Here is a 27,990-nt window from a genome sequence, read left to right as displayed (position 1 = left end):
ACCAATGCGGTCGGGAGGCGGGGCTCCGTTATACGTAGAAAGAGCCCGGGGGGATTGTCACGGCAATCTCCGCGTCTGACGTGCGGGGCATCCGGCGGCGTCCTCAGGCACAGTGTACGCCGCTGCCATGAGCTACACAGGTGAGCCGGCAGGGCCGGTAGTCAGGCCCGGGTGGGTAGGGACGAGGACGTGCCAAGGCCGCGCCAGGCTCGCCCGCGCCTCCCCCGGGGCCGGGATACTGCTCTCTCTGTGGCCACAAAATGGCGCCGCGGACGGGTCCTCTCAGGTTCGCGCCCCTCAGGCTTCGGCTCCTCGGGGCTCTGTGCTTGCACCTTCGCGCTCTGGCTCTCCGTCGTCTGAGATTTTGGTTTCCGTCGCCTGAGACTGCGAGCTCCGGCCTCGGGGCCCGAGGCCTTTTCTCCCACCGCCTCCGCCGCTAGCCTGGACTTTCCGGACCTCGTAGTCTCAGGTCGCCCTTTCCCAGGTTTCGGCCCTTCTGATCCCTCAGCGGGCTCGGCTGCCGTCGCCATTGCCTCACCGGTCCCCCAACCCCCCATGTTCAGTGTCCCTGAAAGATGTCGCAGCTCCTCTTGCCCCTTAACAGCCCCGGGCTGGGAGAGGCTCCGGGCCCCGGGGCGAGCAGTAGATGTCTGGAAGGTTTGGACTGAGCAGGGTACCTTGGGTCCTGAGGCCTGAGCCCTGCCTAGAATGGCTCGTTTCCAGGGTAATTCATTCGCCATCTGTCAGATTAATCGTGTCAGGTGCTGAATAGGCAACTGGAGCACGGCAAGAATTCCTCCAGCAGTTATCGGGCGGGGCAGACCACAACAAGCAAACAAATGAACATGGACTGTATTCGGGGATGGTCAGCATGCCGAGGGAGTTGTTCTATTTATGTGGGGTGGCTGGAGACAGCTAAAGAGGTGACATTTGAGCAGAAGCCAGAAGAGAGTAAGGGAATTAAGAATATCTGACCCAGGGGCTAGTTGCTGCTTGGCTCCTTAGAAGCTCTGCCAGGGAGAGGCCAGTGGGACTTGAGCAAAGGGGAGGGTGGATGATGAGATCGGCCCGGGGTGGGGGTGGGGAGGGCTGTGATATGCTTGCATGGCAATTGTAAACCATCCGCGGATGAATTGAACAGCTGGGTTTGTCTTGGTAGTAATCACTGAGGCTTCTCAACCAGGAGCCATGGACCAGGCCTCCCCCTTTGAGGGGAGTATTAGGCTGAGCATGTGTGGTTGCCTGGAAACCAGCATTCTCCCGTGGAATGTTGGGGACTAAGAATGGAACCTGAGCCTCTGGGGCTCCTCTGTAGGCTGCTTTATGCTGGCTTGGCAAGGAGGCGTGGCCAAGGCCTCCCTCCTCTGGCTCCCAGGTCAAGAGTTTGGCAAGAACCCCAAGCAGTCATCCCTTGGCCCAGTGGTTTTCAACCAGGGCTGATTCTACCCCCCCTCAGGGGACATTTGTCAATATCTGGAGATACTTTTGGTTGTCTCGTCTGGTGGAACAGGGGGTGCTACTGTCATCCAGTGTATAGAGACCAGGAGTGCCGCTAAACGTTGTGCAGTACACAAGATGGGCCCCCACCACAGAGCATTATCTGGCTTGGAAATCAGTGATGCCAGGATGGGGCAACCCTGTCCTAGCATTTCCGTAGCTTACCTGGCTCAGGAGGAAAGTCAGTAGGGTTGTTACTGACATCACTGTAATCTTTTCCACCAAATCTTAGTGTGACCTGGAAGACAGTTCTGCGGTGGTTAGGGGCAAGCTGAAGAAACCAGAACATGAGTGATTAGGTGCTGTGGGAACTTAAAAACGGAGCATTTACATTTGTAGACAAGGACACTGCGCTGGAGAGGTCACTAATGGCCACATCTGAATTTTAACTCCAGATCTTGTGGGCTCTAATTCTGTATTGGAGTGGGTACTGAGCTAGTGAAGCTAATGACATGATTATTAGTTTTTCCTTGGTCTTGATCAGCTGAAAACCACAAGAGCTTTATGTTTTTCACTTTTAAAAAGCTGGCCACTAAAGTCAAAGGCATTTTAATCCTATCTCAGACAACTGTTTTGCCCTTAAGAAGTTCTGGAGGCTTAAGCAAATGTTACCCCTCTTACTTATAGAATGTGATTAAAATAATTTATCTTTCTGATAACTGGTCCAGCTTTTGAACTTAGTTTATGTGTGCTTGGGAAAGGAGTCTTCATCTCTGGCACTGAGAGGAAAGATGAAAGTAATGGAAACATTGGGTAGAAACATCCAGCATCAGGTCTTAAATGATACCACATTTTTAATAGGAACCTTTATTATCTCACAGTTACTGTGTGTGAGGAATACACAGATAGCTTAGCCGGATGGTTCTGGCTTGGGATCTCTCATGAGGTTACATTTTTTTATGGTAGCCTGGACTGCAGTCATCTCAAGGCCTGACTGGTGCTGAAGGACTCACCTCCAGGGCAACTTAAACTCTCGTGGCTGGTTAGGTTGATGCTGGCTATTGGTTCCTCACCAGGTGGACCTCTCCTCAACTCTACTAAAGGGTCCCCACAACATGGTGGCTAGTTTTCCTTTGAGTGAATGATATAAGGGCAAACAAGACTGAGGTCTCAGAAGTCATATTCAGTCATTTTTGCAAAATTCTAGCTTGAGAGAACATTCCACAACCTCCACCAGGATGTGGGCACCCAGTAATTAAATGCATTATTTCTGTGCCAAGTGGGGTAAAGAAAGACCATAACTGCCCTCACAGGTCATTTTTGTCCCCAAGTGAGTGTTGTACCCCATTTGAGGAGAACACTTGGTTTGCAGACCTTTTTGGATTGTGGGATTGCAGGGTAAGGGATCTTGGCCTGTCTCTTTTGTTGGCTGTGGTGAAGACAAAATGAAATAATGCAGGGAAAGCTCTTAGCACCCTTAAGGGAAAATACTTGCTGCTATCGCTGTTATCTTTGTTGCTGGGGTCTTTAAGAGATGAACTTTAAGAGAAACCATCAACAAATATGTGAATGCTCACCCAGAAGGGCACTTAACGTATGCTTTTGTTATCGAGGTGCTGGTTTTTATTTTTAGGTCGTGAGTTGGCTCTGATGGGAGTAGGCAAATGTTGCCTCTTATGATATCTGTCATAATTTCAGTGCTATGGGTAAATCATTAAAACATTTTTTCAACCTGGTTTTAAAGATAGTATTAGGACTCATCATAGTCTGTTACAATAAGCATTTAAGAGCAGTATTTCTGGTGGATATTAAAGTTTTCCTTGCTTGGTACTAATTTATTTTAAGGTGTGAAATAATTTGAGAGTTGAGAAAATAGGAAATAATATGTATATTATATGTAATATTTGTTCCATGTAAACATGTTATAACCCAAGTAATTACACTTAAGAGGTAATTGTAGCATGTACATTTTTATTAGAAAACTAAAAATACAAAACAGTTTTGGTTTTAGATTTGGGGGAAGGAGAGGGGTATTATTTGTCTAAATGTTGTTTAAAAATAACGCTGTCCTTGTTTGAATTGAAGGTGGTTCACCTGCAATAATCAGTGGTTAGAATTTTTTTGTTTCTTTTTAAAATATATTTCTTTATTGATTTCAGAGAGGAAGGGAGAGGGGGAGAGAGAAACGTCAATGGTAAGAGAGAATCATTGGTCGGCTGCCTCCTGCATGCCCCCACTGGGGATCGAGCCCACAGCCTAGGCATGTGCCCTTGGCTGGAATTGAACCTGAGACCCTTCAGCCCACAGGCTGATGCTCTATCCAACTGAGCCAAGCTGGCCAGGGCTGTGGTTAGATGTTTGATTCAAGTATTTTTCTTATTTAGCTGAATGGTAATTTGGGTACTCATTTGAGTTACTGGTTTAAAGTATTTGAAAATTTTTATCCAATTCTTTTGGTGTAGCAAGTTAAACATAGCCTGCCTTTCCATTGGTTAATATGTTCTGGGGTATAATTAAAGTGTTCAGAAGCTACAGTTTACGCTTTCCAATGAGGGTCGGGCCTACCAGTCTATACTAAATGGTAGTTTTAGGTCATTGTCAAATGGCTTGTTTGGGGAAATTAACCATGCTGTGCATATGTTTAGGCTTTGTCCAGGGATCTGAAACCACTTTGCAGTCAACGTTCTCAGACACCAGTGTTCAGCCCACCTGTGATTATGGTAAGTGAGGGCCCCTGGGAACCAGAGGGCGAGTGCTCTGCCTTCTCCTAGTACAGTACCAGAGCAGTCCGTTGTCTTGTTAGTTGCCTTTGACCTTGATGTCTCCCTGTCTTGCTTTTCTAAATCCAAACTTTTATAAAATGGTGAGGTGGGGTGTTAGAGTAGCTGGCACTCCCCCCTTGGAGGCAATTATGGGACAGATGTCTATGTTATTGAACAAGTTGGAAATCTTGGGGCTAGAAATGATTGGTTCCTTTGACTCTTTAACTTTCTGTTAGAAGTCTGTTACAAACCTCTGGCTTCAGAAAATCTTGAGGGTCCGGAAGGGAAGTGGCTAATTAAAGTCAAAAGGATCAGAATGAACAGAAACCAAGCCATTAACTTAGCACCCACGTAGTGTATGGGTCCACTCTGCCAGAGAGGCTGCCTGTCTGAATTTGGTGATTCAGGCCATTTCAAGCCAGGCAGTACCTTACATGTATGGTTGAGGGAAAATCTCTGATTGACTTCTCAAATGTGGACAGACACACTAAACTTAATTCAGAAGTAGTCAGCCAACAAGGTGCTTCGGCATTTGTAACTACAGATAAAGCTGGGCTTTCCATATAGAGTTCTCTGAGCAAGAACCATCTTTGGAATTAATAAGGATGAAGTCTTGGTTGCTGAAATGGGTAGTTTGTTTTACTACTAAGGTCTGGGGAAAGACTGAGCTTATATGGTGACATTCCCTCGGGAGTCACTGAGTAAATGGACATAAGTAAGCTACCTGAAGTATTAACAGCTAGTCCCTGCAGGAGAGAGAGAGACTTAAAATGTTTTGAAATTGAGTAAGAGTTAGGTATTTCCTAAATGAGGAAGAACTTGGTTTGCATGGCTTCCCTCTCCTGCCCTCCTTGCCTCACTCCTTTTACCCAAACATAGTACCAAATTGCACATCTTTTTTGAATTGTTTTCCCTCTGGTTTACATATTCTGGGTATAAGCATTTTATAAGATGTGCCATTTGCAAATATTTTCTCTAAAATTGTAGCTTGTCTCTTTATGCTCCTGTCAGTGTTTTTTGAAGAATACAAGTTCTTCATTTTGATGAAGTCCAAGTTATCGGTCTTTAATAGATTGTGATTTGGGGTCACAAGAAATTTATGGTATCTAAGAAATTTATGCCTAACCCAATGTTACAAATATTTCCTTCTAAGTTTTTCCTTTTTTTAAATATGTTTTTATTTTAGAGAAGGGAGAGAGAGAGACATAAACATCGTTGTGAGAGAGAACATCAATGATTACATCCCGTATGTACTCTGACCAGGGATTGAACCCGAAACCTGGGTATGTGCCTTGTCCGGAATTGAACGGGCACCTTTCAGTGCACAGTATGGCAAACAACTGAGCCACACTAGGTTTGTGGTTTGTTTTGTTTTTTTAAGAGAGGGAGGAAGACCCTCACTGGTTTGGCTCAGTGGATAGTGTTGGCCTGCAGACTAAAAGGTCCCAGGTTCCATTCCAGTCAAGGGCACATGCTCGGGTTGCAAGCTCAATCCCCAGTAGGGGGCATGCAGGAGGTTCATCATTGATGGTTCTATTTCTCAATAAAAATATATTTAACCAAAAAGAGAGAGGGGGAAAGAGAGAGAGAAAGAGAGAGAGAGAGAGAGAGAGAGAGAGAGAGAGAGAGAGAGAGAGAGAGAGAGAAAGGAAGGGAGGGAGGAAGAAAGGAAGAGAGAGAAGGAAAAACATCAATATAAGAGAGTCACATTTATCAATTGCCTCCTAAACACGTCCTAACCAGGGATTGAACCTGCAACTTAGGTATGTGCCCTTGACTGTGAATCAAACCCACAACCTTCTGGTGCATGGGATTATGCTCCAACCAACAAACCCACGCTGTGCAGAGCCCTAAGTTTTCTTTTAAAGTGCTTCATAGTTTTATGTTTCTTTATTGTTGAAAGTATTACATATGTCCCCTCTCTTTCCCCCATTCTCCCCTTCTATCCTGTCCCCACTCCCCGGGGCTATTTGGTGTCTTTTTTGGTTCCATGTAAATTTTTGGAATATTTGTTATAGATCTGAGAAATATGCTGTTGGTATTTTAATAAGGATTGCATTGAATCTGTAGATTACCTTGGGCAGTATGAATGTTTTAATGATCTTAATTCTACCAATCCGTGAACATGGTATATTCTTCCATATGTTTATATCGTCCTCTACCTCTTTTTTCAACCTCATGTAGTTTTCCAAATACAAGTTTAACTTCCTTGGTTAAGTTTATTCCTAACTGTCTTAATTTTTTTGTTGCAATGGTAAGTAGAATTGTTTGTTGAGTTTCTCTCTCATTAGTGGTGTATAAAAAAGCCATCAATTTTTGGGTGTTAATTTTGTATCCTGCTATATTGTCAAATTCATTTATTAAATCTAGTAGCTTTTTAGTGGAGTCGTAGGATTTTCTATGTACAATATCATGTCATCTGTAAATAATGAGATCGTTACTTCCTTCTTTTCAATTTGGATGGCTTTTATTTCTTCTTGTTTGATTGCTATGGCTAGGACTTCGAGTACTGTGTTCATAAGAGTTGTGAAAGGGGACATCCTGTCTTGTTTTTTAGGGAAATGGTTTTAATTTTTGCCCATTAAGCATGAAATTCACTGTAGGTTTGTCATATATGGCCTTTATTATGTATTATTGTCGATCTCCCTTAAAGTCCTCTAGAAGTTTTTTATATATTTAGGTGCTCCTATATTGGGTACATATATATTTACCAGGGTTATATTCTCTTGTTGGATTGATCTGTTTAGTATTATGTAGTGACCTTTATTGTCTCTTGTGATGGCCTTCATTTTGAAGTGTATTTTGTCAGATGAGTATTGCCACCCCAGCTTTGACTATGTATTAGGTAGATCTGCTATGCATCCCAATCTCTAATGTAGGACAGTGTCAGATGTTGTTTCTGACTAATTAGATCAGGCAAAGACTGAAAGCCTCCAGAAACCCACCTCTGCTAGTAGACTGTGTTCAGCCTTGAGTAGCCTCCCATAATTTTATGTTTTCCATTTATTTTGTGATCCATTTTGAATTAATATTTCTATAAGGTGTGCAGTTTAGCTGAAGATTGTTTTTTATGTCTGTTAAAAATCAATTGAACATATATGTGTGGGTCTGTAACTGGAGTCTAATTCTGCTCCGTTGATTTGTATGTCTAAATTTCCTCCAATACCAAATTGTCTTGTTTACTGTATAGTATGTCTTGTTTTTCCAGAATTGACTTGGATATTTTATTTTATTTGCTTTTGCATATACATTTTAGGGTCAGTTTATCCATTTTTATAAAAATACCTGATGAGATTTTGGGTGGATGGTCTTGAATCTATGTATTAGTTTGGGAGAATTAACATCTTTACAATATTAAATTTTCTGATCCTTAATACTCCATTTATTTAAATCTTAGATTTCTTTCATTAGTGTTTTGTAGTTTCTAACACACGGATCCTTCACATATTTTGTTATGTTTACACTTAAGTATTTCTTAGTGCTAAGGTAAGTAGTGGTTTTAAAATTTTCTTAAATGTAGAAATTGGGTATTTTTTTTATTTTTGGTATATTGCCTGTAGTAAACCTTGCAAAGTTTACTTATTCTAGTAACTTGTAGATTGCTTGAGAATTTTAAAATGTAGACAATTAATGTTGTGAAAATATGGGGAGAGTTTTATTTTTCCTTCTAGCTTAAATTGCAAGAATAGTGTAACAACGTTTAAATAACATTTTGGAAACAGTCAACCATTTAATGTTTAATGTTTTTCAGCGTACCTATCTTAGGTAATTGAATTATAGGTGGGTAGAATTATGTATCCTGCTTTATTTTATTTTATTACTGTAGTACATTTTCTTGTGCTACAAAAAGCTTAATAGATTTTTTGATGCCTATATGAGGTATTTCACTGAGTATTTGTTTTTGCTATGACCATCTCCTTTTTCTTTTCTTTTTTAAAATCCTTAACATTCCCTTTGTTAACAATGGTCTTAACCTTTCTGGAGATGAAAGTGAGTTTGGATGTTCTTTAGGGGGACGGGGGGAGTTGTCTCCAAATGCCATAGTGTAGACCCAGCTGGGGAGCCCATCAGTATGTCAGTTGCTCCAGGTGGAGCAATAGCATATAGAGAGTGCTTGTCCGAGCCCATCACAGCAGCCTGTGCTTGTGTTCACGGAGTCAGTATCCACTCCTGATTCCTTCACTTGTGCTTCCAAACTGTTCTGGTGGGTCTTCAGCAGCTGAACCATAGGAGACCATATTCTAGCCTCACAAGCATAGCCCTGATGGGTCTGCCTTGACTCCCTGCTCCCAGTCCCATCTCCTTTTGTGAATAGTGTCCACTGTCCCTAGTGCAAACAGCCACATGGTCAGACTCTTGTAGCTGCCAGGGGTAAGTGCATTTATTCCTTGTGTGCCTCTGCCAGCCTTTCTTCTTACTTGTCACTCCTGTGTGCCTCTGCCAGCCTTTCTTCTTACCTGTCACTGCCCATTATTGCTCACTAGTTAGCAGTGTCTCACTCCTTTAACATGCAGTGCCCCGGGCCTGAACAGTGCCCAGATCTGCCAGTCTGCTCTGTGTGCTCAGGTTGATAGATATTGAATAAATGAATGCATGAGAAGCCTCTCCTTTGGTTTTCTCAGATGAAGAGGATTTTTTTCAGTCAGTCAACTTTCTTGTAGTTCTAGATAATGTCCACTTTATATTTTAGTTGTATTTTTTGAAATTGTTGTGTGAGGCTGCAGTTAGGCGTTTACCTATGCAGCCATCTTGGTTTCCTCCAAGAGGATTTTTATTTGTAAGCTTTTTTAATGTTCACATTCATTAAAGTCCCTCGCTGGTTTTTGATGCCTCCACATCCTGTTTGTGCACTGTATTGAGAAGGACCTCGACCTGTCCCTCATTTTCCCTGGTTCATCTTTTCAGCGTGTGTGTTCTTGCTCTGCTGTGGCTGGATTCTGCCGTTTATCATGCTTCCATCTCACTGAACTTTGGTCCTGCCCTGAAATGAGCTTGGCTTGTCTGCAGGGCAGAGAGAACCAGAAGTAGGAGATGACTCTGGGCATTCTCCAGAGACATTGGGAAGTTGGGTTGTCTGTTTTCATGGATTCCCCTGGTAGGAAGTATGTCTGCTTCGTACTTTGTCAGTTCTAAGTGGCTTTGTGTCCCAGAAGGAGTGAATTTTTCTCATGTACTATGATAAACTCCAGAGCATATTTAGTTTATATTCCAGATTGAAGTTGTGTCTTGACCTTCCCTTGGCTGATGTGTTCTAGCACAACACGCTCACACAATTTAGGGGCTCAGTGGCCCTTCCTGTTAAGGCAGCCATTTGAAGGATTAGGGAGGTAAGTTTCTCTACTCCATCCAGATGGCTTTGTTGTGCAATTTGAGTGACATGACTTCAGCGTGGATGTGCCTCAATGCTGAGCTTCTTATACAGCAGAATCTGTGTGAGGCACTGGAACCACTCTCCTCTAATTGGTGCTTAGCCAGGAGTGGTATAACCTTCTCATTTTGGCTCCTTAAGAGAGTATAGGAGCCAAATTCCTTAGCTCAGAGTGTTCCGAAGGGGAGAATAGCAGATGGTCAGATCCACAGAAGGTGGAGTACTAGGGCAGCGAGTGGCCTGGATCATTTATGTGGTTCTGTCAAGCTCCAGACTTCTCAGTCAAGGGCAGGTTCAGTCTCTTGCATCCAGTCAGATACTAGAAGTATTGTCTTCGTTTGTTCCTGAATTAAACTCTCATTACATTGTAAGATGTAATTATCTTTTGCTCTTTGTAGGATATGGAACTTGGAACTCTGGGACAAACAGAGGCAAGTATCATTTCCATGATTGCTGTCTTCTCCCTTGGGATTGAACTGGTTGTATGTTTCTGCCGGGTGAGATGGGTGCCTTTGGGGGCTCTGGGCTGGCTGCTCCTTCACAGAAAGATCCCTTGGGTGATTAGTATCCCCAGATTGTCGCTGCATCAGAAAATGTCCTTGTTTCTGTGCTTGTTTCTGTCTCTGCCTCTCTTTTCCCTGTCCCTACCTCTCCTCACCCCCAAGCCATCTCTGTCTATCTCCTTCGTTACAGGCTACGATAACTATGGTTATGGCTATGGCTATGGCCAAGATAACACCACCAACTATGGGTATGGTATGGCCACTTCAAACTCTTGGGAAATGCCTAGCTCTGACACAAACGCAAACCCTAGTGCTGTGGGTAGCACCAGTGCTGATTCCGTTTTGTCCAGAATTAACCAGCGCTTAGATATGGTGCCGCACTTGGAGACAGACATGATACAAGGAGGCATGTACGGCTCCGGTGGAGAAAGGTGAGTAGGTGCCTGCTTAGGGGCTGAGGCTCTGCGGGCGCGCCCCTGTCTGCTGCCTGCTGGCTTCTCCCTCGCAACTGCCTCCATGTCTGCTTCCTCCCTCCTTACTCTGTTCCTGGGGCTTTCTGCTGGGGTCCAGTGCATTGACCATATCTGGCTTTGCTCCCCTACCTACTCCCTCCCCTACCGGCTTGTGGCCAATCTCTCCCCAGCTTGTAGGGGAAAGAACGTCTTTGGACCCAGCTGATTTTACTGTACCCTCCAGATGGCTCTTAGGAGCAGTGTTAAGTGGCCCTTCCTTTTAGAGACAACCATTTGAAGTTCGCACGAGACTGCATCCTACCCGCTGTCAGGGCAGGACAGATGGGATTGAGAATGAAGTTAAATGAGCCTTTGGGGTTCACCACAGTAGACTGGGCCATCCCCACATAAAGAACAGGGCAGATGGACACTTCCTGGCCACTTTCCAGTACCTGACAGATGTGCACCTGTTGAGCCTCGGAAGCGGCCTACAAAGAACTGTCCCTGTCCTCATTACAGGTGGGGAACATTAGGCACAGCAGGTCACACCACTGCTCGAAGGTGCCCAGGAATAACTGGTGGAACTGGGCCTGGCACTCAGACTTGCCCTACTCCATAGCATCGTGCTGTGGGTATTTGTTACTGTCTGAACTGGTGCTAGTCCAGGAGTTCTTGGGCCCTACCAGAGGCTTCAGTGAGGAGGGCACACATTTTTAGTATAAGGTGGAGTGGACTAGCCTAATGGCTCCAGCTGACAGATGGGGGAGAGCAGAAAGTAAGTAGGGGCCTTGCTGGGCACTGGTGGGGTCAAGTGAGAACTCCAGAGCCACTAGGAGGCAGAGGGACTTGCTTGCATGGGCTTTGTAACAAGTAAAAATGTGGGAGGAACCCCAGGTACACCCCCTACCCTCAACAGCTATGGTACTTGGAGCTGAGGTTGTGTAGCACTGAACACTTCCTGTGCCTGTGAGACTGGGGGTGAGGGTGAGGGTGGGGGTGAGGGGGTCTGGGTCTGTGGGGCTTTGGTTGCAGCCAAAGTTAGAATGGCTCTCTGCAGTGCCTTGTCAACTCCTGTGGAAGGTTTGGCCCATTGCTGTGTAGGGTCAGTGCCCTAACTGCCCCCATCCCCACCCCTGTCCCAGGCTCCAGGTTGATATAATAGAGCATTTTTTTCTAGTCCTTAGGCAAGCTCATTGTTTTTCCTGGGAAACACTTTCCATTTTGTACCCCTTTTCCTTTTGGGTGGAAAGGGGCTTTGGAGGGTTTTGGGGGTTCCCCCAGTCATGCGGGATGGGATCAGTACAGGTTTCTTATTGGCATTATCAGCCCATTGGACAGACAGTTAATGTGCTGGAGGATGTTGGGATGCTCGGCTTGTTCCTCCCAAGGAGCAGCCTTGGTGTTGTGGCTACCACAGACATGTACATGTGCTTTCAAAGGGTTAAGGGCTATCCGGTGTCTCTGTCCCTGAGACCCTCCTCCTGTCATCAGTCCTTAGGGTCCCCAGGCTGGTGAGTGTCCACATGCAGGTTTGGGGATACCAGCTGAGGGACCCTTCCTGTTTCTAGAACTCTGCTCCGGAGAGGCCTTTTACCTAGCATTTCTGAACATTGAGCCTCTCCAGCAGGGTGGGTAGGTGCTGGAGGGAGGTTTGGGGGATGGCAAAGCAACAGGACCTGAGGCCCTCCCTGATGCTTGCCACCTGCCTCTGCAGATATGATTCCTACGAGGCCTGTGACTCGAGGGCTGTCCTGAGTGAGCGTGACCTTTACCGGTCGGGCTACGATTATGGCGAACTTGACCCTGAGATGGAAATGGCCTACGAGGGCCAGTACGATGCCTACAGAGACCAGTTTCGCATGCGTGGCGGCGACACCTTTGGCCCACGGGCTCAGGGCTGGGCCCGGGACTCCCGGAGTAGCCGGCCAATGGCCTCGGGCTATGGGCGCATGTGGGAAGACCCCATGGGGGCCCGGGGCCAGTGCATGCCTGGTGCCTCCCGGCTGCCCTCCCTCTTCTCCCAGAACATCATCCCGGAGTATGGCATGTTCCAGGGCATGCGTGGTGGGGGTGCCTTCCCAGGCGGCTCCCGCTTTGGCTTCGGGTTTGGCAATGGCATGAAGCAGATGAGACGGACCTGGAAGACCTGGACCACAGCTGACTTCCGGGTGAGTAGAGGAGGCCTTCCCTTCTGGCTCCTGAGTGGGTGGAGGAAGGGGCCTGGAGCCATCTATCCTGACCCGGCTCCTCCTTCCTGACCTAGACCAAGAAAAAGAAGAGAAAGCAGAGCGGCAGTCCTGATGAGCCAGACAGCAAAGCCTCCCGAACGGACTGCTCAGACAACAGTGACTCAGACAATGGTGAGCCCGAGCACTGGCTGCTGCCCCTGTCCCGCCTCCTCCCTCCCCCATGGGGCTCCTGGGCTGAGCATGTCTCCTCTTTCCAGATGATGGTACCGAGGGAGAAGCTGCAGATGGCACTGAAGGTGCAGACGCTGTGGAAAAGGGTTGCAGAGCGGTAAGTGGCTCTGGCTCCGTGTGCTCTGTCTGCAGGGGTGCCAGTGAAGAGTGGGTTGCCTGAGCACCTGAGCACAGAAGGGGGGTTTCCCAGGCCATCCTGAGGCAGCTCTGCATGCATGCATGGTCACCACAGGGAGACAGGGAGCTCTGGCAGAGGGAGTGAGGCTGTGGGGAGGCTTTCCAGCCAGGGGCGGAATGAGCCCTCCATGCAAGGGATGTGGGGAGAATGTGAGGCACCTGGCCCAGTGCCTGGCATGTAGCAGGACCTTGCCATGTAGAGCCATTATAAACAACTACATATGCTTGACGTTGGATTTTTGGCACTGTGTCTTAGGAAGGAGAAGACGAGGAGGGGAAGGAAGACGGCAAAGAGGATGCAGACAAGGGTGAGCGTTCTGAGTGGCCTGGGTGTTGGAATGGTTCTCCCAGGCGCTCATGGTGGGAGGCATCCAGCTGAGGGCAGGATTGTGGCAGAAACGTGGCCAGCTTGGGCTTTCCCTTGTGGGGCTGGCGAGGGGCTCCTTGTACTCTACCCCTTCATACTTTGTCCCTGTTCTTCCCGGACAAGGGCTGTGGGTGGCAATGGGCCCTGCCTAGCACGTTGATTTTGACTTCAGGTGGGGGGGAACAAGAAAAAGTATGGGTGAACCCCAGGAACATCCCTTGCCCTTGATCTCTCAGTAACATGAAGTTCAAGTCCTCAGTGGCCAGTGTCTGAGCTAGGACCCTTGGTGAATTTTTTACGGCTCTGGTTTGCGTGTCCTCTCCCTTAGCGCCCCTCCAGCCTCTGTGTTGGGAGTCCGTGTCCCCCCACCCGAGTGATGAGCGCCAGCAGGTACTTAACAGTAAATCCAGCCTCAGCCCACTATTGCCGCGGTGGCCAGTGTGGGGGTGGGCAGGGCCATGTGAGCTTTGGGGTCTTTGCCCCTGGGGGCTACACTTAAGCCCTAGCCACAGCCTCCCTGCATCTCACCACCCAGGCCCTCCCCACCAAACAGCCTCTCTTTGCCTTCCAGCCTCCCTGTGGTCCACTCTTTGGAGCGTGGGTGTCCTGGAGAGTGGTGGGGTCAGCACGTGCCCTTTCCTTTTAAGGCCAAGACCTAGGCCAAAACTGCTCCCTGTCCAGCCCAGGGTACCTACCTGCTCGAGGCCAGAGGCCTTGCTCAGGCAGCTGCTCAGAATGGACCCATTGGAGTAAATGGCAGGTGATGCAGATAGAGGCCACAGGTGTCTGTTGGAGCCAAACTGGTTACTATGTCCCTTTGTTCCCATAGGGTCCCTGAGTGCCCAGGATGAGAGTGGCCAGACAAAGCACAAGTTACAGGCAGGCAAGAAGAGCCAGGACAAACAGAAGAAGCGGCAGCGAGACCGTATGGTGGAAAGGTAACTGCCTTCCCTGCAACCCTTTGCCTCTGCCTCACAATGGGGCTGCTACCAGGCCGGCAGGGCCATAGCTCTGCCGTCTCACTGCCCTCTGGCCTCCCTTGGGAGCCTCCACTTGTTCGGCCATGCATGGACCCTGCTTCCCACCCGGCCCAGCTCCCAAGGCCTGGCTCATCCCCTGTCCCTGTGTGCTCGCCTGGTGACCACTGTCGTCTTGGCCTGAGACCTGACACTGCTCAGCACCGTTGCCCAGAAGCTCCAGTGCTTGGTTACTTGGCGCGGGAGTCCGGAGGTGCACAGGGGGCACGGTGCCCCTGCGGGAGGGGGCCTGCTCATCAGAGACTCAAGGTCCAAGGTGCCTGTGCCACCACAGCTAGCTGCCAAGAGGCCACCGCCGTTCCAGGAGAGATGGCAGCACCTGTGGGCTGTGGCAGCCTCGGGCCTGCCCTCTGCCCTGTCCACTGGCCCTGTCAGGCCAGGCCAATCTGCGGCTGAGCCCTTCACGCCCCTTGGTCGGGTCTGTCTGCCCTCAGGGCTCCCGTATTGGCGCTTGCCTCCTCCTCCTCCGCCTCAGACTCTTGCTCTTGCTGGACCTTCCTCAGCCTCGCCGGCACCTGGCCCCTGGGCTCTCCAGAAAAAGCTGACCCCGTGGCCCAGATAAGGACGTCCGGCAGAGGTAGGGACCTGCCCCGAGGCCTCGGTGGCGGCTGGCCTCCTCCGCCCCTTGCCACGGCGGCCTGCTCCAGCCCAGGCCCCAGACCCTGGGCTTCTGCTGTGAACACCAGGCCCAGACAGAGCACCTCGCTCAGGTGACTCCAGGTTGCCCTCTGGCAGGCCGGGCAGGCGTCCTCCTTCCAGCTCAGACTGGTCTCTTCTTGGAAGAGGAAGATGAGGCAGCAGGTGCCCAGGCCTGCCTGCCTCCCATCCCTCCCGACACCACCCCAAGCACTCTGAGCAGAGGACGGGCTGGACCTTTCAGTCCCCCAGACCCCTGGAGGAAGATGCAGCACCTTTTCTGGCCCTGCCTCGGGACTGCGTACTCCACTCTGCACCGCAGGGCCACCTGGCTCACGCCAGGGCATCCTTCCTTCTGGTCCCCAGCTGGGCCAAGTACACAAGCTCCTGCCCAGCGTTGGTAGAGGCCTTCCGGCTACCTTCCAGCAATCCTTGCCTGTTGCAGCAGCTGCTGTGGCAGGCTTCAGCAGGCTCCAGCCTCCTGCCTGTGGGAAGGAAGAGCTCCTCCCCTGCCCCCTACAATGCAGTAACTACAGGCTGCAGACTTTCTGTCCCTTCCTTCTCCCAGCCCCACTGGTCTTAGCCTGTCCCCCTGCCGGGACTGCACTTCAGAAGCCCGTGAGAAAAGCCTGTTTCAGGGCTTCGGAGCTGGGTTGGGTGAGGCAGCAGCACTGTTCCATGGGATTCTCAAGGCTTCAACCCCTAATTTCCCTCCTGTGGCAGGATCCAGTTTGTGTGTTCGCTCTGCAAGTACCGAACCTTCTATGAGGATGAAATGGCCAGCCACCTTGACAGCAAGTTCCACAAGGAGCACTTTAAGTTCATAGGCACCAAGCTCCCCAAGCAGACGGCTGACTTTCTGCAGGTGAGCCTTAAAGTGGCACAATGCTCCCCTCTTCTCATCCCCTCAGTACATAGAGCAGCTTATATGAACCTTGGTCTCTCCTCCGTGTCTCTGGCAGGAGTACGTCACCAATAAGACTAAGAAGACAGAGGAGCTCCGAAAAACTGTGGAGGACCTTGATGGTTTGATCCAGCAGATATATAGAGACCAGGATCTGACACAAGGTGAGACAGTTCCATCTCACTCCCACCGGCATGGCCTCGGTCTGCCCTCTTTCTAGTCCTGACTCCCCTCTTTCCTTGGGGACTGTTTGTGAGAACAGCCTTAGGCTCACGTGGAACTTACAGCTTTAGGCTCATGTGGAACTTACAGGGTGAAGTGAGGAGCTAGTCTCTGTTTTTCCCCAAACTCTTGGGTTTGTCTTAGGCTCTTGGTATCATTGGCAACTCCCTCCTTTTCCCCCTATAGAAATTGCCATGGAGCATTTTGTGAAGAAGGTAGAGGCAGCCCACTGTGCAGCCTGTGACCTCTTCATTCCCATGCAGTTTGGGATCATCCAGAAGCATCTTAAGACCATTGATCACAACCGGAATCGCAGGGTGAGTGGCCATCCTGTGGGGAGGTCCTGGGTTATAACCTGCCCAGTTAGGGACTGCACGAGGGTGCAGGGGGAAGTTAGGCATTTCTGGCCCAGTGCAGTCACAGAGGAGTGGAAAACGGAGACTCTGCTGGAGAAGGTGACGTCGGAGTTAGACCTTAAGGAGAAAGTAGGCTATGGAATATGGAGATCTCCATGTATATTGGGGCCTATGTCCAAATTAGGTTCAAAATCACGCAGAAGTGTACAGTATACATGTTGCTGGAGGAGGGGTTGGACGTTAGAGGCTCATGAGGGGTGGGCTGAAGGGTCTGGGCTTGCTCCTGTAGGCAGCAAAGTTTGTAAGTAAAGGACTAATAGGATTAGAGTTAGTGTTGAACTAGATGAGCTACTGCACAGAGATGTGCCTCCACCTTGGGAATGAAGACAAGGACAGGATAAAAGTGCTGTGTAAGGAAGCAAACAGGTAAGCATGAGTGAATGATAAGGAGTCTGGAATATATCAGATTTCCAGCTTCTACCTGGTGGACTGTGGTGCTACCATGATGGGGAAGGCAGTATATGGTACAGGTAAAAGTACATATTTGGCAAGAAATTGAACAAATTCGGTCATAATTTTTGCAGTGAATCCTCAGTGCCTAGCACAGAAATCAGAGTAGGTAGGGTTTTCTGTGGGTTTTTTGTTTTTTGGTTGAATAGATGACATGCCAGGTTGGAGGTTAGAGGTCGGGTGGGATTGGGGGGGACTGTGCAGTAGGCAGTGAGCTAAAAGGACCAGGCCTGATATATTACAATTGATTGATTTTAGGTATTAAACCACCCTTGCATACTGGGATAACTTCTGCTTGGTCAAAGTATATAATTTTTTTCATATGTTAGAATTTTTGCATTTGTATTGGTCTGTGGTTTTTGATGATACCTTTGATTTTGGTATCAAGTTAATACTGGCCTCAAAGAATGAGTTGAAAAGTTTTTCCTCTTATGTTTTTTGGAAGAGTTGATAAAGAATTGGTATTAATTTTTAAACAAGAATTGGTGTTAATTCTTCAAGAGTTTGATAGAATTTGCCTCTGAAGCCATCTGGACCTAAGCTTTTCTTTGTATGATAGGTAGCTTTTCTATTTCTAATTCAATTTCTTTATCTGTTATTGGTATTTAGATTTTTTTTTTTTTACTCAGTTTCAATAGTTTCTAGAAATGTGTTCATTTCATCTAACTTACCTAATTAGCATACATTTGTTTATAGTATTCCTTTATAATCATTTTTATTTCTGTAAGGACAGTAGTCCCCTTTTTACATTTCTGATTCTAGTAATTTGAGTCTTTTTGTGTGTGTGTGTGTGTGTGTGTGTGTGTGGTCAGTCTTGCTATATATAAATCTTTGTTAAATTTATTGATCTTTATAAAGAACACTTTTGGTTTCATTGGTTTTCCTCCCCCTCATTTTTCTCTTCTCGACTATATGAATTTCTACTAGAATATTTATTTTCTTACGCTTACGTTTAGATTTAATTTGCCATTCATTTTGCTAATTTCTTTTAAAAAAATATTTTATTGATTTTTTTTACACAGAAGAAGGGAGAGGGATAGAGAGTCAGAAACATTGATGAGAAAGAAACATCGATCAGCTGCCTCCTGCACACCTCCTACTGGGGGTGTGCCTGAAACCAAGGCACATGCCCTTGACCGGAATTGAAACTGTGACCCTTCAGTCCACAGTCCGACGCTCTATCCACTGAGCCAAACCGGTTAGGGCATTAATTTCTTAAGATGGAAAGTTAGGTCTTCTCTGAGTGCTACTTTCATAGCATCCTATAATTTTTGGTATGTCATGTCCTCATTTTTCATTCATCTCAAGTTATTTTCTAATTTATCTTCTGATTTCTTTTTAGATCCTTTGATTATTTAAGAGTGTCATTTAATTTCCATATATTGGTGAATTTCCCAAATTCCTTTTTTTTTTTTTCTTTTTTTTTAAAACTGAGTTTTCTTTTTGCTTATGTATTTTTTTTAAATATATTTTTATTGATTTTTTTACAGAGAGGAAGGGAGAGAGATAGAGAGCTAGAAACGTCGATGAGAGAGAAACATCGACCAGCTGCCTCCTGCACACTCCCTACCGGGGATGTGCCCGCAACCAATGTACATGCCCTTGACCGGAATCAAACCTGGGACCCTTCAGTCCGCAGACTGACACTCTACCGCTGAGCCAAACCGGTTTCGGCCCAAATTCCTTTCTGTTAGTGATTTTTAATTTTATTCTATGTCATCAGAACACATACATTGAGGTTTTTTCCAATCCTTTATAATTTACTTCAGCTTATTTTATGGCCCAGAAGGTCCTAGAGAATGTTCTTGTGCACCTGAGGGGGGAAAAAAATGTGTATTCTTGCCGAAACCTGTTTGGCTCAGTGGATAAAGCGTAGGCCTGTGGACTGAGGGGTCCCAGGTTCGATTCCGGTCAAGGGCAAAGTAGGGGGTGTGCAAGAGGCAGCTGATATTGTAGATAATTCTCTCCCATCGATGTTTCTAACTCTCTATCCCTCTCTCTTCCTCTCTATCAAAAGTCAATAAAATATATATTTTTTAAAAATGTATATTCTTCTGTTGTTGGGTGGGGTGTTCTGTAGCTATCTGTTATGCCTATTAGCATTTATAATGTTGTTCATGCCATTTATTTCCTTGTTGATCTTCTGCCAAGTTGTTCTATATATTAATAAAACTGGGGTATTGAAATCTCCAACTTTATTGTTGAATTGTCTGTTTCTCCTTTCATTTCTGTCAATTTGTATTTTATGTATTTTGTTGCTCTGTTAGGTGCATCTATAATTACTATGTCCTCCTGATACATTGATTCCTTTTATCATTATAAAATGTCCCTTTCGATCTTAGTAACAGTTTTTGTTTTATATGTTATTTTTGTCTAATCATAGTATATCCAGTTCCCTTTTCTAGATTTGATGTTTGTATTTTTTTCCCCCCGTTCTTTTACTTTCCATTTACTCATATCTTTTAGTCTTTTGGATCTACAGTGTGTCACCTATGGGCAGCATATAGTTTGATCTTGTTTTATTATCCGGTTGGATAATCGCAACCTTCTGAATGGATCATTAAGCCATTTACATTTAATGTTGTTATTTATATTATTATACTTACATCTGTCCTAATCCCACTCAAGTTCCACCATTGCTTTCTGTTGTATTAAAAGTTTTTGCGTGTAAAATTTAATTTCTTTGGTACTACATTTTTGGGCATTTTCATAGTGATTTCTCTATGTTTTTCACATATTAACTTCTTTAAAATCCTTTTTTTGGAACTCTTCATTTGGATTCTTCCTTTGGATTTGTTTACCATTTGTAGCTATTTCCTTATTAGCCCAAGACAGCTTTACTAACCCTCCTCTCTTTGTTCTATTATTGATAAATATATTACATTTCTGTATGTCCTAGGCCATATAATATAAATACATAGTTTTATATAACTGCTCTTTCAATCAGTTTGGAAGAGAGGGAAAGAAATATGCATTTATAATTATTTTATAATTATATAATTACCTTCATTGTTCTTTCATGTAGATTCCCTTTACTGTTTGGGATCATTTGCTTTTACCTTGAAAAACTTGCTTTGGTTTCTTCTTTTTTTTTAGTTGATTTCAGAGAGAAACATCAGTGATGAGAAACAATCATTGATTGGCTACCTCCTGCACACCCCCTACTGGGGACCCAGCTCTCAACCTGGTCTTGTACCCTTGACCAGAATCGAACCCAGGACATTTCAGTCCACAGGCTGACGCTCTATCCACTGAGCCAAACCAGCTAGAACTTCCTTTGGTATTTCTTGTGTGGTCTGCTCGCAGCAAATTCTCAGTTCTTTATTATGGAATGTCTATTTCACCTTCAGTTTTGAAAGACAGCTTGGCTAGACATAGAATTCTTGGTTGACAGGTTTGTGTTTTTTGGGGGGGGGTTTTTGAGCATTTTAAATACTAGTATGTTATCCCACTACTTTCTGACCTCATTTCTGATGAGAAGTCAGCTTTTAACCATATTGGGATTCCTTTTTAAAAAATGATTCATTTTTATCTTGTCGTTTTCAGGATTTTACTCTTGTTTTTGGCTTTTAGCATTTTTATTATGATGTGTCTTTGTGGATCTTATTTATTTGGAAATTTGTTGAGCTTCTTGAATGTGTAGATTAAAGTTTTTCATCAGATTTGTAAAGTGTTGCTGTTTTTTAAATATATTTTTATTGATTTCAGAGAGGAAGGAAGAGGGGGAGAGAGAGAGGGAAACAAATGATGAGAGAGAATCATTGATCAGCTGCCATTTTCTTGTTGATCTTCCTGACTGGGAAGATTGGTGAAGCTTTTAGCCATTATTTTTTCAGATAATTTTTCTGCTCCTTTCTTCTTCTGGTGCTTCCATTATGCATAATTGGGTCACTTGTGTTAAAGGTTGTCTGAGACTGACTATTCATTTTCCTTCATTCTTTTTTCTGTTTTTCAGATTGTATGATATCTACCTATTTACAAATTTGCTAGTTCTGTCATTTCAGATCTATTGAGCCTCTCTAGTAAACTTTTCATTTTCATTGTATTTTTTAGCTCCACAATGTGTATTCATTTCTTTTTTATATCTTTTTATTGGTATCTATTTGATGAACCAGTGTTATCATGCCTTTTCCTACTTCTCATCTCCGAAGTCTTGTGATCATGTTTGCTTGTCTATTTGTTTAGTTGACTAGTAAAATCCCCACCCCCACAATGTGAAGCCTCTGATATTGTGCCTTGGAGGAGGAAGCCATAGGCAAGTGCACACTATGCTGTTATAACAGTGGTTTGTACAGGGCTCTCTTTGACTGTTTCTTTCCCAGACTGCACTCAGCTGTTACCCCTCCACAAATTGTTGGTTGATTTCTCTATTTCTTTCAACAATGCATTGAGTCATTGAATTGTTCCTCAATTTGGACTAATTAAATTTGGGCTACTTTACAGGGTTCATTTTTTTTTTTTTTAATTATTTGAGATTTATTCTGAACCCAGGAAGATTCTTAGCTGTTTTACTGGTTTTTCTGGTAACCCAGACTGTCAGTGGTTTTAGTTTTGCTATCAAATCTACCTGACTCCTTTTAATTACTTTCCTCCACATTTTTGCTTTTCTCCACACACTCCACTGTTGTTTTTTTTACACTCCGCTATTTGGAGAAAGCTCAGTAAGTTTCTTTGGGAAGAGACTGAGAGTTCATTGTTTTAAGACCTTCCTTTCTCCTTGGGCAAAATCTTTAGAGTCTAGGCTGTGTAGCTGGGATTGGAGACAGTGGAGCACTTCTCTTTGTGGAATGACTTGGTTGCTTTAGAAGAGATTGGGGGTTGGGGGGAGCAACTGTAGCCTCTGGTCTTCTTGGTTTGGTTTTGGTTTGCTTCTTTGGCATTGGAACTCTGCTTTGTGAACAAGCCAGTATTTCTCAGCATGCCATGCCCAACCAAGGTCGAGCCTCCATTCCACAGGGGCTGGCTAGAAGAAAGGAGTCCCCACCTCTGGCTGACCTTGCCCAGAACTTAGCCTTAAAAGCAGGTAGCTAGATGTGGACATACTGTCCCTCCTGGGGAGATAGAGCCCTTAACTGTGATGGACTGGGTATAGAAGGAGGCCTGGTGGTACTGTCTATAGTGGAGTTTCCATCATGCTGAGCTTGAGCCAGGGAAGCTACAGATCACGTATCAACCACCACAACTCACACTTTTTACTGAGTTTTAGTAGGATCTTTTGTAGATACTAAATAGGTGTTTGTTTGTTTTATTTAATGTATTTATTTATGCTAATTCTCGCCTGAGGGTAATTTTTCCATTTATTTATTTATTTATTTATTTATTTATTTATTTTAGAGAGAGAGAATGGAAGAGAGAGATTGGGGGAGAGTGTGTGAGCCTGTGAGAGAGAAAATATATGTGAGAGAGACACATCAATTGGTTGCCTCCTGCACACACCCTGAGCTGTGGCCGGGCCTCAAACCTACATCCCAGGTACCTGCCCTTGCTGGGAATCGAACCCATGACCCTTTGATGCACAGGCTCCTACCGAGTGACACCTACCAGGGCTTGTTTTTTAAGGAGTTTTCATCAGTTTCACTAGGGACAGATCTGCACAACTTCTCAGGCTGCCATGCTAGAAGGCTATTTTCAAATTCACTTTTAGTGACCCTTTTTAACCTTAATTCCAAAAATTCATAAGGGTAATACCAAGAAAAAACTATAAATTTGTTGATTATCTTCTCTCTCTATATAAAAGGCCAATATGCAGAGTGTCCCCTTGGAAGTTCAATCACTTACTAAGATGTACCCTGACCATCTGGTGGTACAAAACGAAGGAGGGTCGGCAGCTGGCAGCCAGGGAAGGGAGGTCCCAGCCAGCAGCCAGAAGGTCCTGATTAGCCCTGATCACCCGCCAGACCTAGCCATCCTATCTGTGCATGAATTTCATGCACCAGGCCTCCAGTTAAAGAATGAAAGTATTACATAAAATATTAGTAAATACCAATCTAGTAGTGATTCAAATGTGTGATATACTATAAGTTTGTTTCTGGAATACAAGGATAAATAAGCAACATTAGTACAAAATACTGGAAATGAAACTTTTAAAAAATATATATTTTATTGATTTTTTTACAGAGAGGGAGAGAGTTAGAAACATTGATCAGCTGCCTCCTGCATGCCTCCTACTGGGGATGTGCCTGCAAACAAGGTATGTGCCCTTGACCAGAATCGAACCTGGGACCTTTCAGTCCACAGGCTGACACTGTCCATGAGCCAAACCAGTTTTGGCTGGAAATGAAAACTTTGTATATGCAAATAAATGAGTATATTCTCAGAAAACTTGAATGATTCCAACAAAATGTTCTTAATTCATTGAATTTGGTAACCATGTTGGAATTCAAGATAACATACAAAATATACTAGTTTTTCTCCATTATTATAATAACCAGTTAGAAACATAAATGGGAGGAGGGGAAATCCACTTACAATAACCTCAAAATGCATTGAGATAATTAGGAATGTAGATTTAAGAAGTTATAGAATCTTAAAGTTCAAAGACATGAGACAAGACCTCAGTGCATGACAGAACAGACTGTGTTCTCAGGTGGAAGATTTAATAACAAGACACAACAAAAGCCAGTTCTCACATTAACATAGACAATGCAATTCCAGTCAAAGTCCAGAGAAGGGTGCTGGCTGAAATTATTTCAAGGTTTCATTTGTAAAGGTTAGTTTATACAGAAAGCAGTAGTGAATTCAGGGCCTTGTTTTACCAGATATAACTAACTGCAAGGCCAGTGCAATTAAAAACAAAAAAGTGTTAATTGCATAATAATAAAACTAGAACCAGAAGAGAGTCAGTCTAGTAAAATATCCCTGTGCCTTTTGGAACTTAGTGTTTGTCAAAGTTAAGTACAGGTCCCTTATCTGAAACCTTGGGGCCAGATTTTTTTAAGTGAATTTTTTGGATTTCAGGACAGTAACACTAGGATATGGGAGAGTGCTTTGTAGTTGAACCACCAATAACTCTTCAGGTGACTTGTATAAGTGGGATACATAAAGATGGTACAAAACATAATGTCAGCTCATGTTTTGCCACCAGGTGAGTTATAGGGGGAAAACTTTGGGTTTCAGTTTTATAAGTAAAGTGTTGTAGACCTTTTGTGTCAATTCAGTAGGGAAAACTGGTTTATCTTATAAATTTCTGGAAAGGAAAGTTGGCTTCTATCTCATATCTTAATTAATTTATTCCAGACCCCCAAATGATTCCCGTATTAAACCTTTCTTATTTTAGGTACGTGTCTAATGTGCTGCTTGATCTATAAATAAACACTTCTTAAATTTATTGAAATACCCTCTACTATCCTTAAAGGAATGAATCACTGTCAGCACTTGTTCCAGGGGTGTCTTTCAGGTCTGCAAGCAGCATCTTTCATAATCAGTGTCTTCAAAATGCTGTCATTGGCTAACTGCTTTCTGATTATCCAAGTCAAGTCTTTCTACTTTTTCAGTTGCCTGTGATCATCGTTTCTTTCACAACATTAGCAACTCTTGATGGCCTATTTGTTTTAAAATTGTGCTAATTGTCCATTTGCCAGCAACAGAAGCAAAACAAAAACATTCACAGCACAGTTCCCTGAGCTGTTAACAACCTGAGGTTAGCAGAAAACTGACTCAGACTGGCTCATTCTCTCCTTTGTTTGTTATCTGAAAGATGCTTTTTAAAAACACCTTGATGTTATTTTATACATTACTACTTTTTTAGAATTATTCTTTTTTTAAATATATTTTTATTGATTTCAGAGAGGAAAGAAGTGGGTGAGAGAGATAGAAATGTCAATGATGAGAATCACTGATCAGCTGCCTCCTGCACACCCCCTACTGGGGATCGAGCCTGAAACCTGGGCATGTGTCCTTGACCAGAATCAAACCTGGAACCTTTCGGTCCATAGGGCGATGTTCTACCCACTGAGCCAAACCAGCTAGGGCTGAGAGATGCTTTTTTGTCATGCTGATGGTTTCAGGTCGAGAAATGAAGTTTGTTTTCTGAGAACAACTTGGTAGACATTGGAATTGTTTGAGATGTGAGAAGTTGGAGAACTGACTGTATTGTTTATTCTGTGCTGTTTGGTTATTGTACAATAGCAGAAATCTAGAAACAATGTAAGTGTGCCTCAGTTGGGAGACATTGCTGTGTGTGCTTAAGAGTTGGAGAGGAGCCCTAACCAGTTTGGCTCAGTGGAAAGAGCATCGGCCTTCGGTCTGGAAGGTTCCAGGATTGATTCCAGTCAAGGGCATTTACCTTGGTTGCAGGCACATACCCAGTGGGGAGTGTTCAGGAAGCAGCTGATCGATGTTTCTCTCTCATCGATTTTTCTAACTCTCTATCCCACTCCTTTTCTCTCTGTAAAAAATCAATAAAATACGCTGGGACTGGTTTGGCTCAGTGGATAAAGCGTCGGCCTGCTGACTGAAAGGTCCCGGGTTCGATTCTGGTCAAGGGCATGTACCTTGGTTGCGGGCACATCCCCAGTGGGGGTGTGTGCAAGAGGCAGCTGATCGATGTTTCTCTCTCATCGACGTTTCTAACTTTCTGTCCATCTCAATTCCTCTCTGTGTAAAATCAATAAAATATATTTTAAAAAATCAATAAAATACATTTAAAGAAAAAAAAAAGAGTTGGAGAGGAGCTGCTCTGTTGTTGTATCCTAACTGCATCTCTCACATTTCATTTTGAGCATGTGGGAGTTCTATTAATATTTTGCCCAAGTGGTAGAGAAAATGTGAAACACACACACACACACACACACACACACACACACAAAGAAAAAACACAAGGCAAAGGCAAGGAAAGGGAGTACAAACAGCAAGTGAAACATGATGTAGAGTTGGCTGGGGTTCAGTAGGTAGGGCTTCCCCCAACAAAAATGGCTTTATCAGTTCCTTTCTGCTTATTCCCTTTGTAATGATGAAGGTGCGATTTGCCTGTACCCTCCCCACTGAGGAAATCACTTGGCAGTTTGGTGTAAATCCTCTCAGACAGAAGACTTGCAGCTAGAGCCAGTCTATCATATATATCTTTAATACCAGGGAGAGCCCTAGTTAAGGACTGCAAGGTGTTCTGTTGAATGTGTGATCTGTTTAACCACTTCTCCATGAAGAACACTTAGGTGCTCTCCAGTTTTTCACTACTTAATGCACAGTTCCAATTCTTAGGATGGATTCCAGGGAAAATTGCTCAAAAATTTTTACTTTTTTGTTCGTTTTTTGTTTATCCTTACCAGAGGTTATTTTTCCATTGATTTTTAGAGAGAGTGGAAGGAAAGGGGAGAGACGGAGAGATACATCAATTGATTACCTCCTCACATAACCCAACCAATGCTGGGGTACCTGCAACCAAGGTACATGCCCTTGACCAGAATCGAACTCCTGTTTTTCAGTCTGTGGGTTGATGCTCTATCTACTGCGCCAAACCGGCTAGGGCCAAAAATTTTTACTTTTGATACATTCCATTAAACTGCTTTCCAAAAAATATAAGTAGTAAACAGTTTAGCCTCTTGTCAGCAGTGTAGAATTACACCCCAATTACATTTGGGTGTAAGTCTTCATCTGGGAATCCTATGGATTAAAAGGATGTACTGTATATCACTTAAATATACTGTTTGACATTTGTATTCCAGTTCTATGCTTATCAGGGCAGCTGGCTCTGTTCTGTTCTGGATTGCACATTTGGCTTTTGGTAGGTTTTTAAATATGTAAGCAAGTCAGATTTCTGTAATACAGCTGTAAGAATGTGTTTTTAATCACTTACATACAGTAAGTATGGTGTGGAAGAATGGAGCATTTCAGCAATGATAAAATCAGGCCATGGGCCGAGACCGGTTTGGCTCAATGGATAGAGCGTCGGCTTGGGGACTGAAGGGTCCAAGGTTCGATTCCGGTCAAGAGCATGTACCTTGGTTGCGGGCATATCTCCAGTAGGGGGTGTGCAAGAGGCAGCTGATCGATGACTCTCATCAATGTTTCTAACTCTATCTCTCTCCCTTCCTCTCTGTACAAAATCAATAAAATATTTAAAAAAAAAAAATCAGGCCATGGCTCACTCCATGCTTGGAGGATGGCCACACGCTTGTACTCAAGGTACACTTACAAACCCACACAAGGTGGAGGTGTGCAGGGAGGGAGGGCCCTGCCATCTGGCAGGTGGGGGGTCTTTTGGGACCCGGAGCAGCCTCTCCATCCCTGCCCCACCTGCTCCTATCCGCAGCTCATGATGGAGCAGTCTAAGAAGTCCTCCCTCATGGTGGCCCGCAGCATCCTCAACAACAAGCTCATCAGCAAGAAGCTGGAGGACTACCTGAAGGTGAGGCGCGGGCGCCTGGAGCCTGGCTGCATCCCAGTCCCCCCTCCTTGTCTCCAGCCCTGGTCCCGCGAGCCCTTCTCCCTTTAGCATCTGTGCCCTTTTCACAGGGCGAGAACCCTTTCACCGACAGCCCTGAGGAGGAGAAGGAACAGGAGGAGGCCGAGGGCAGCGCCCTGGATGAGGGGCCATTGATGGAAGTGGCAGGAGGCTCGGAGGGTGCCGAGATTACGCAAGCGCAGCCCCCGGTACCCCCGGAACCGGCCCCTGGCGCCACGGCGCCCCCACCGCCGCCACCACCCCCCGAGGAAGACGAGGAGGCCGTGCCCCTGCTCGGCGGGGCGCTGCAGCGCGAGATCCGTGGCATCCCCGGCCTGGACGTGGAGGACGACGAGGAGGAGGGCGGCGGGGGGCCCCCGTGACCAGGGTCAGGGTTGGGCTGAACGCACGTAATTGAGGCTGGAAGCCGATCTTAATAAAGTTACTCCCATCCCGCC

General features: G+C 45.3%; 1 protein-coding gene across 4 annotated transcripts; it reads left to right on the top strand.

Moving 5' to 3' along the window:
• Positions 1-16: 16 nt before the first annotated feature.
• On the top strand, positions 17-27,990 carry AKAP8L (A-kinase anchoring protein 8 like). Of its 4 annotated transcripts, XM_084885912.1 has the most exons (15): positions 17-140; positions 4,083-4,157; positions 9,966-9,998; positions 10,261-10,318; positions 10,421-10,501; positions 12,237-12,690; positions 12,786-12,882; positions 12,969-13,039; positions 13,376-13,427; positions 14,316-14,424; positions 15,883-16,024; positions 16,122-16,227; positions 16,472-16,602; positions 27,401-27,496; positions 27,604-27,990. In XM_084885912.1, exons 1-15 carry the CDS (start codon positions 128-130, stop codon positions 27,913-27,915), a joined length of 1,830 nt encoding a protein of 609 aa, XP_084742038.1. In that variant the 5' UTR covers positions 17-127; the 3' UTR covers positions 27,916-27,990. The 4 variants fall into 4 exon arrangements, with proteins under 4 accessions (XP_084742038.1, XP_084742039.1, XP_084742037.1 ...); XM_084885913.1 differs by lacking the exon at positions 10,261-10,318; XM_084885911.1 differs by having other exon boundaries at positions 10,261-10,501.

This window comes from Pipistrellus hanaki (assembly GCF_964339955.1).
Source record: "Pipistrellus hanaki genome assembly, chromosome: 5".
NCBI lineage: Eukaryota > Metazoa > Chordata > Mammalia > Chiroptera > Vespertilionidae > Pipistrellus > Pipistrellus hanaki.
This window is presented reverse-complemented; position numbering and strand designations above follow the sequence as displayed.

Coding starts and splice junctions, on each gene's coding strand:
- AKAP8L (XM_084885911.1), top strand. Junction 12,883..12,968: donor CAACAGTGACTCAGACAATG/GTGAGCCCGAGC, acceptor TCCTCTTTCCAG/ATGATGGTACCGAGGGAGAA. Junction 16,603..27,400: donor ATCACAACCGGAATCGCAGG/GTGAGTGGCCAT, acceptor TCCTATCCGCAG/CTCATGATGGAGCAGTCTAA.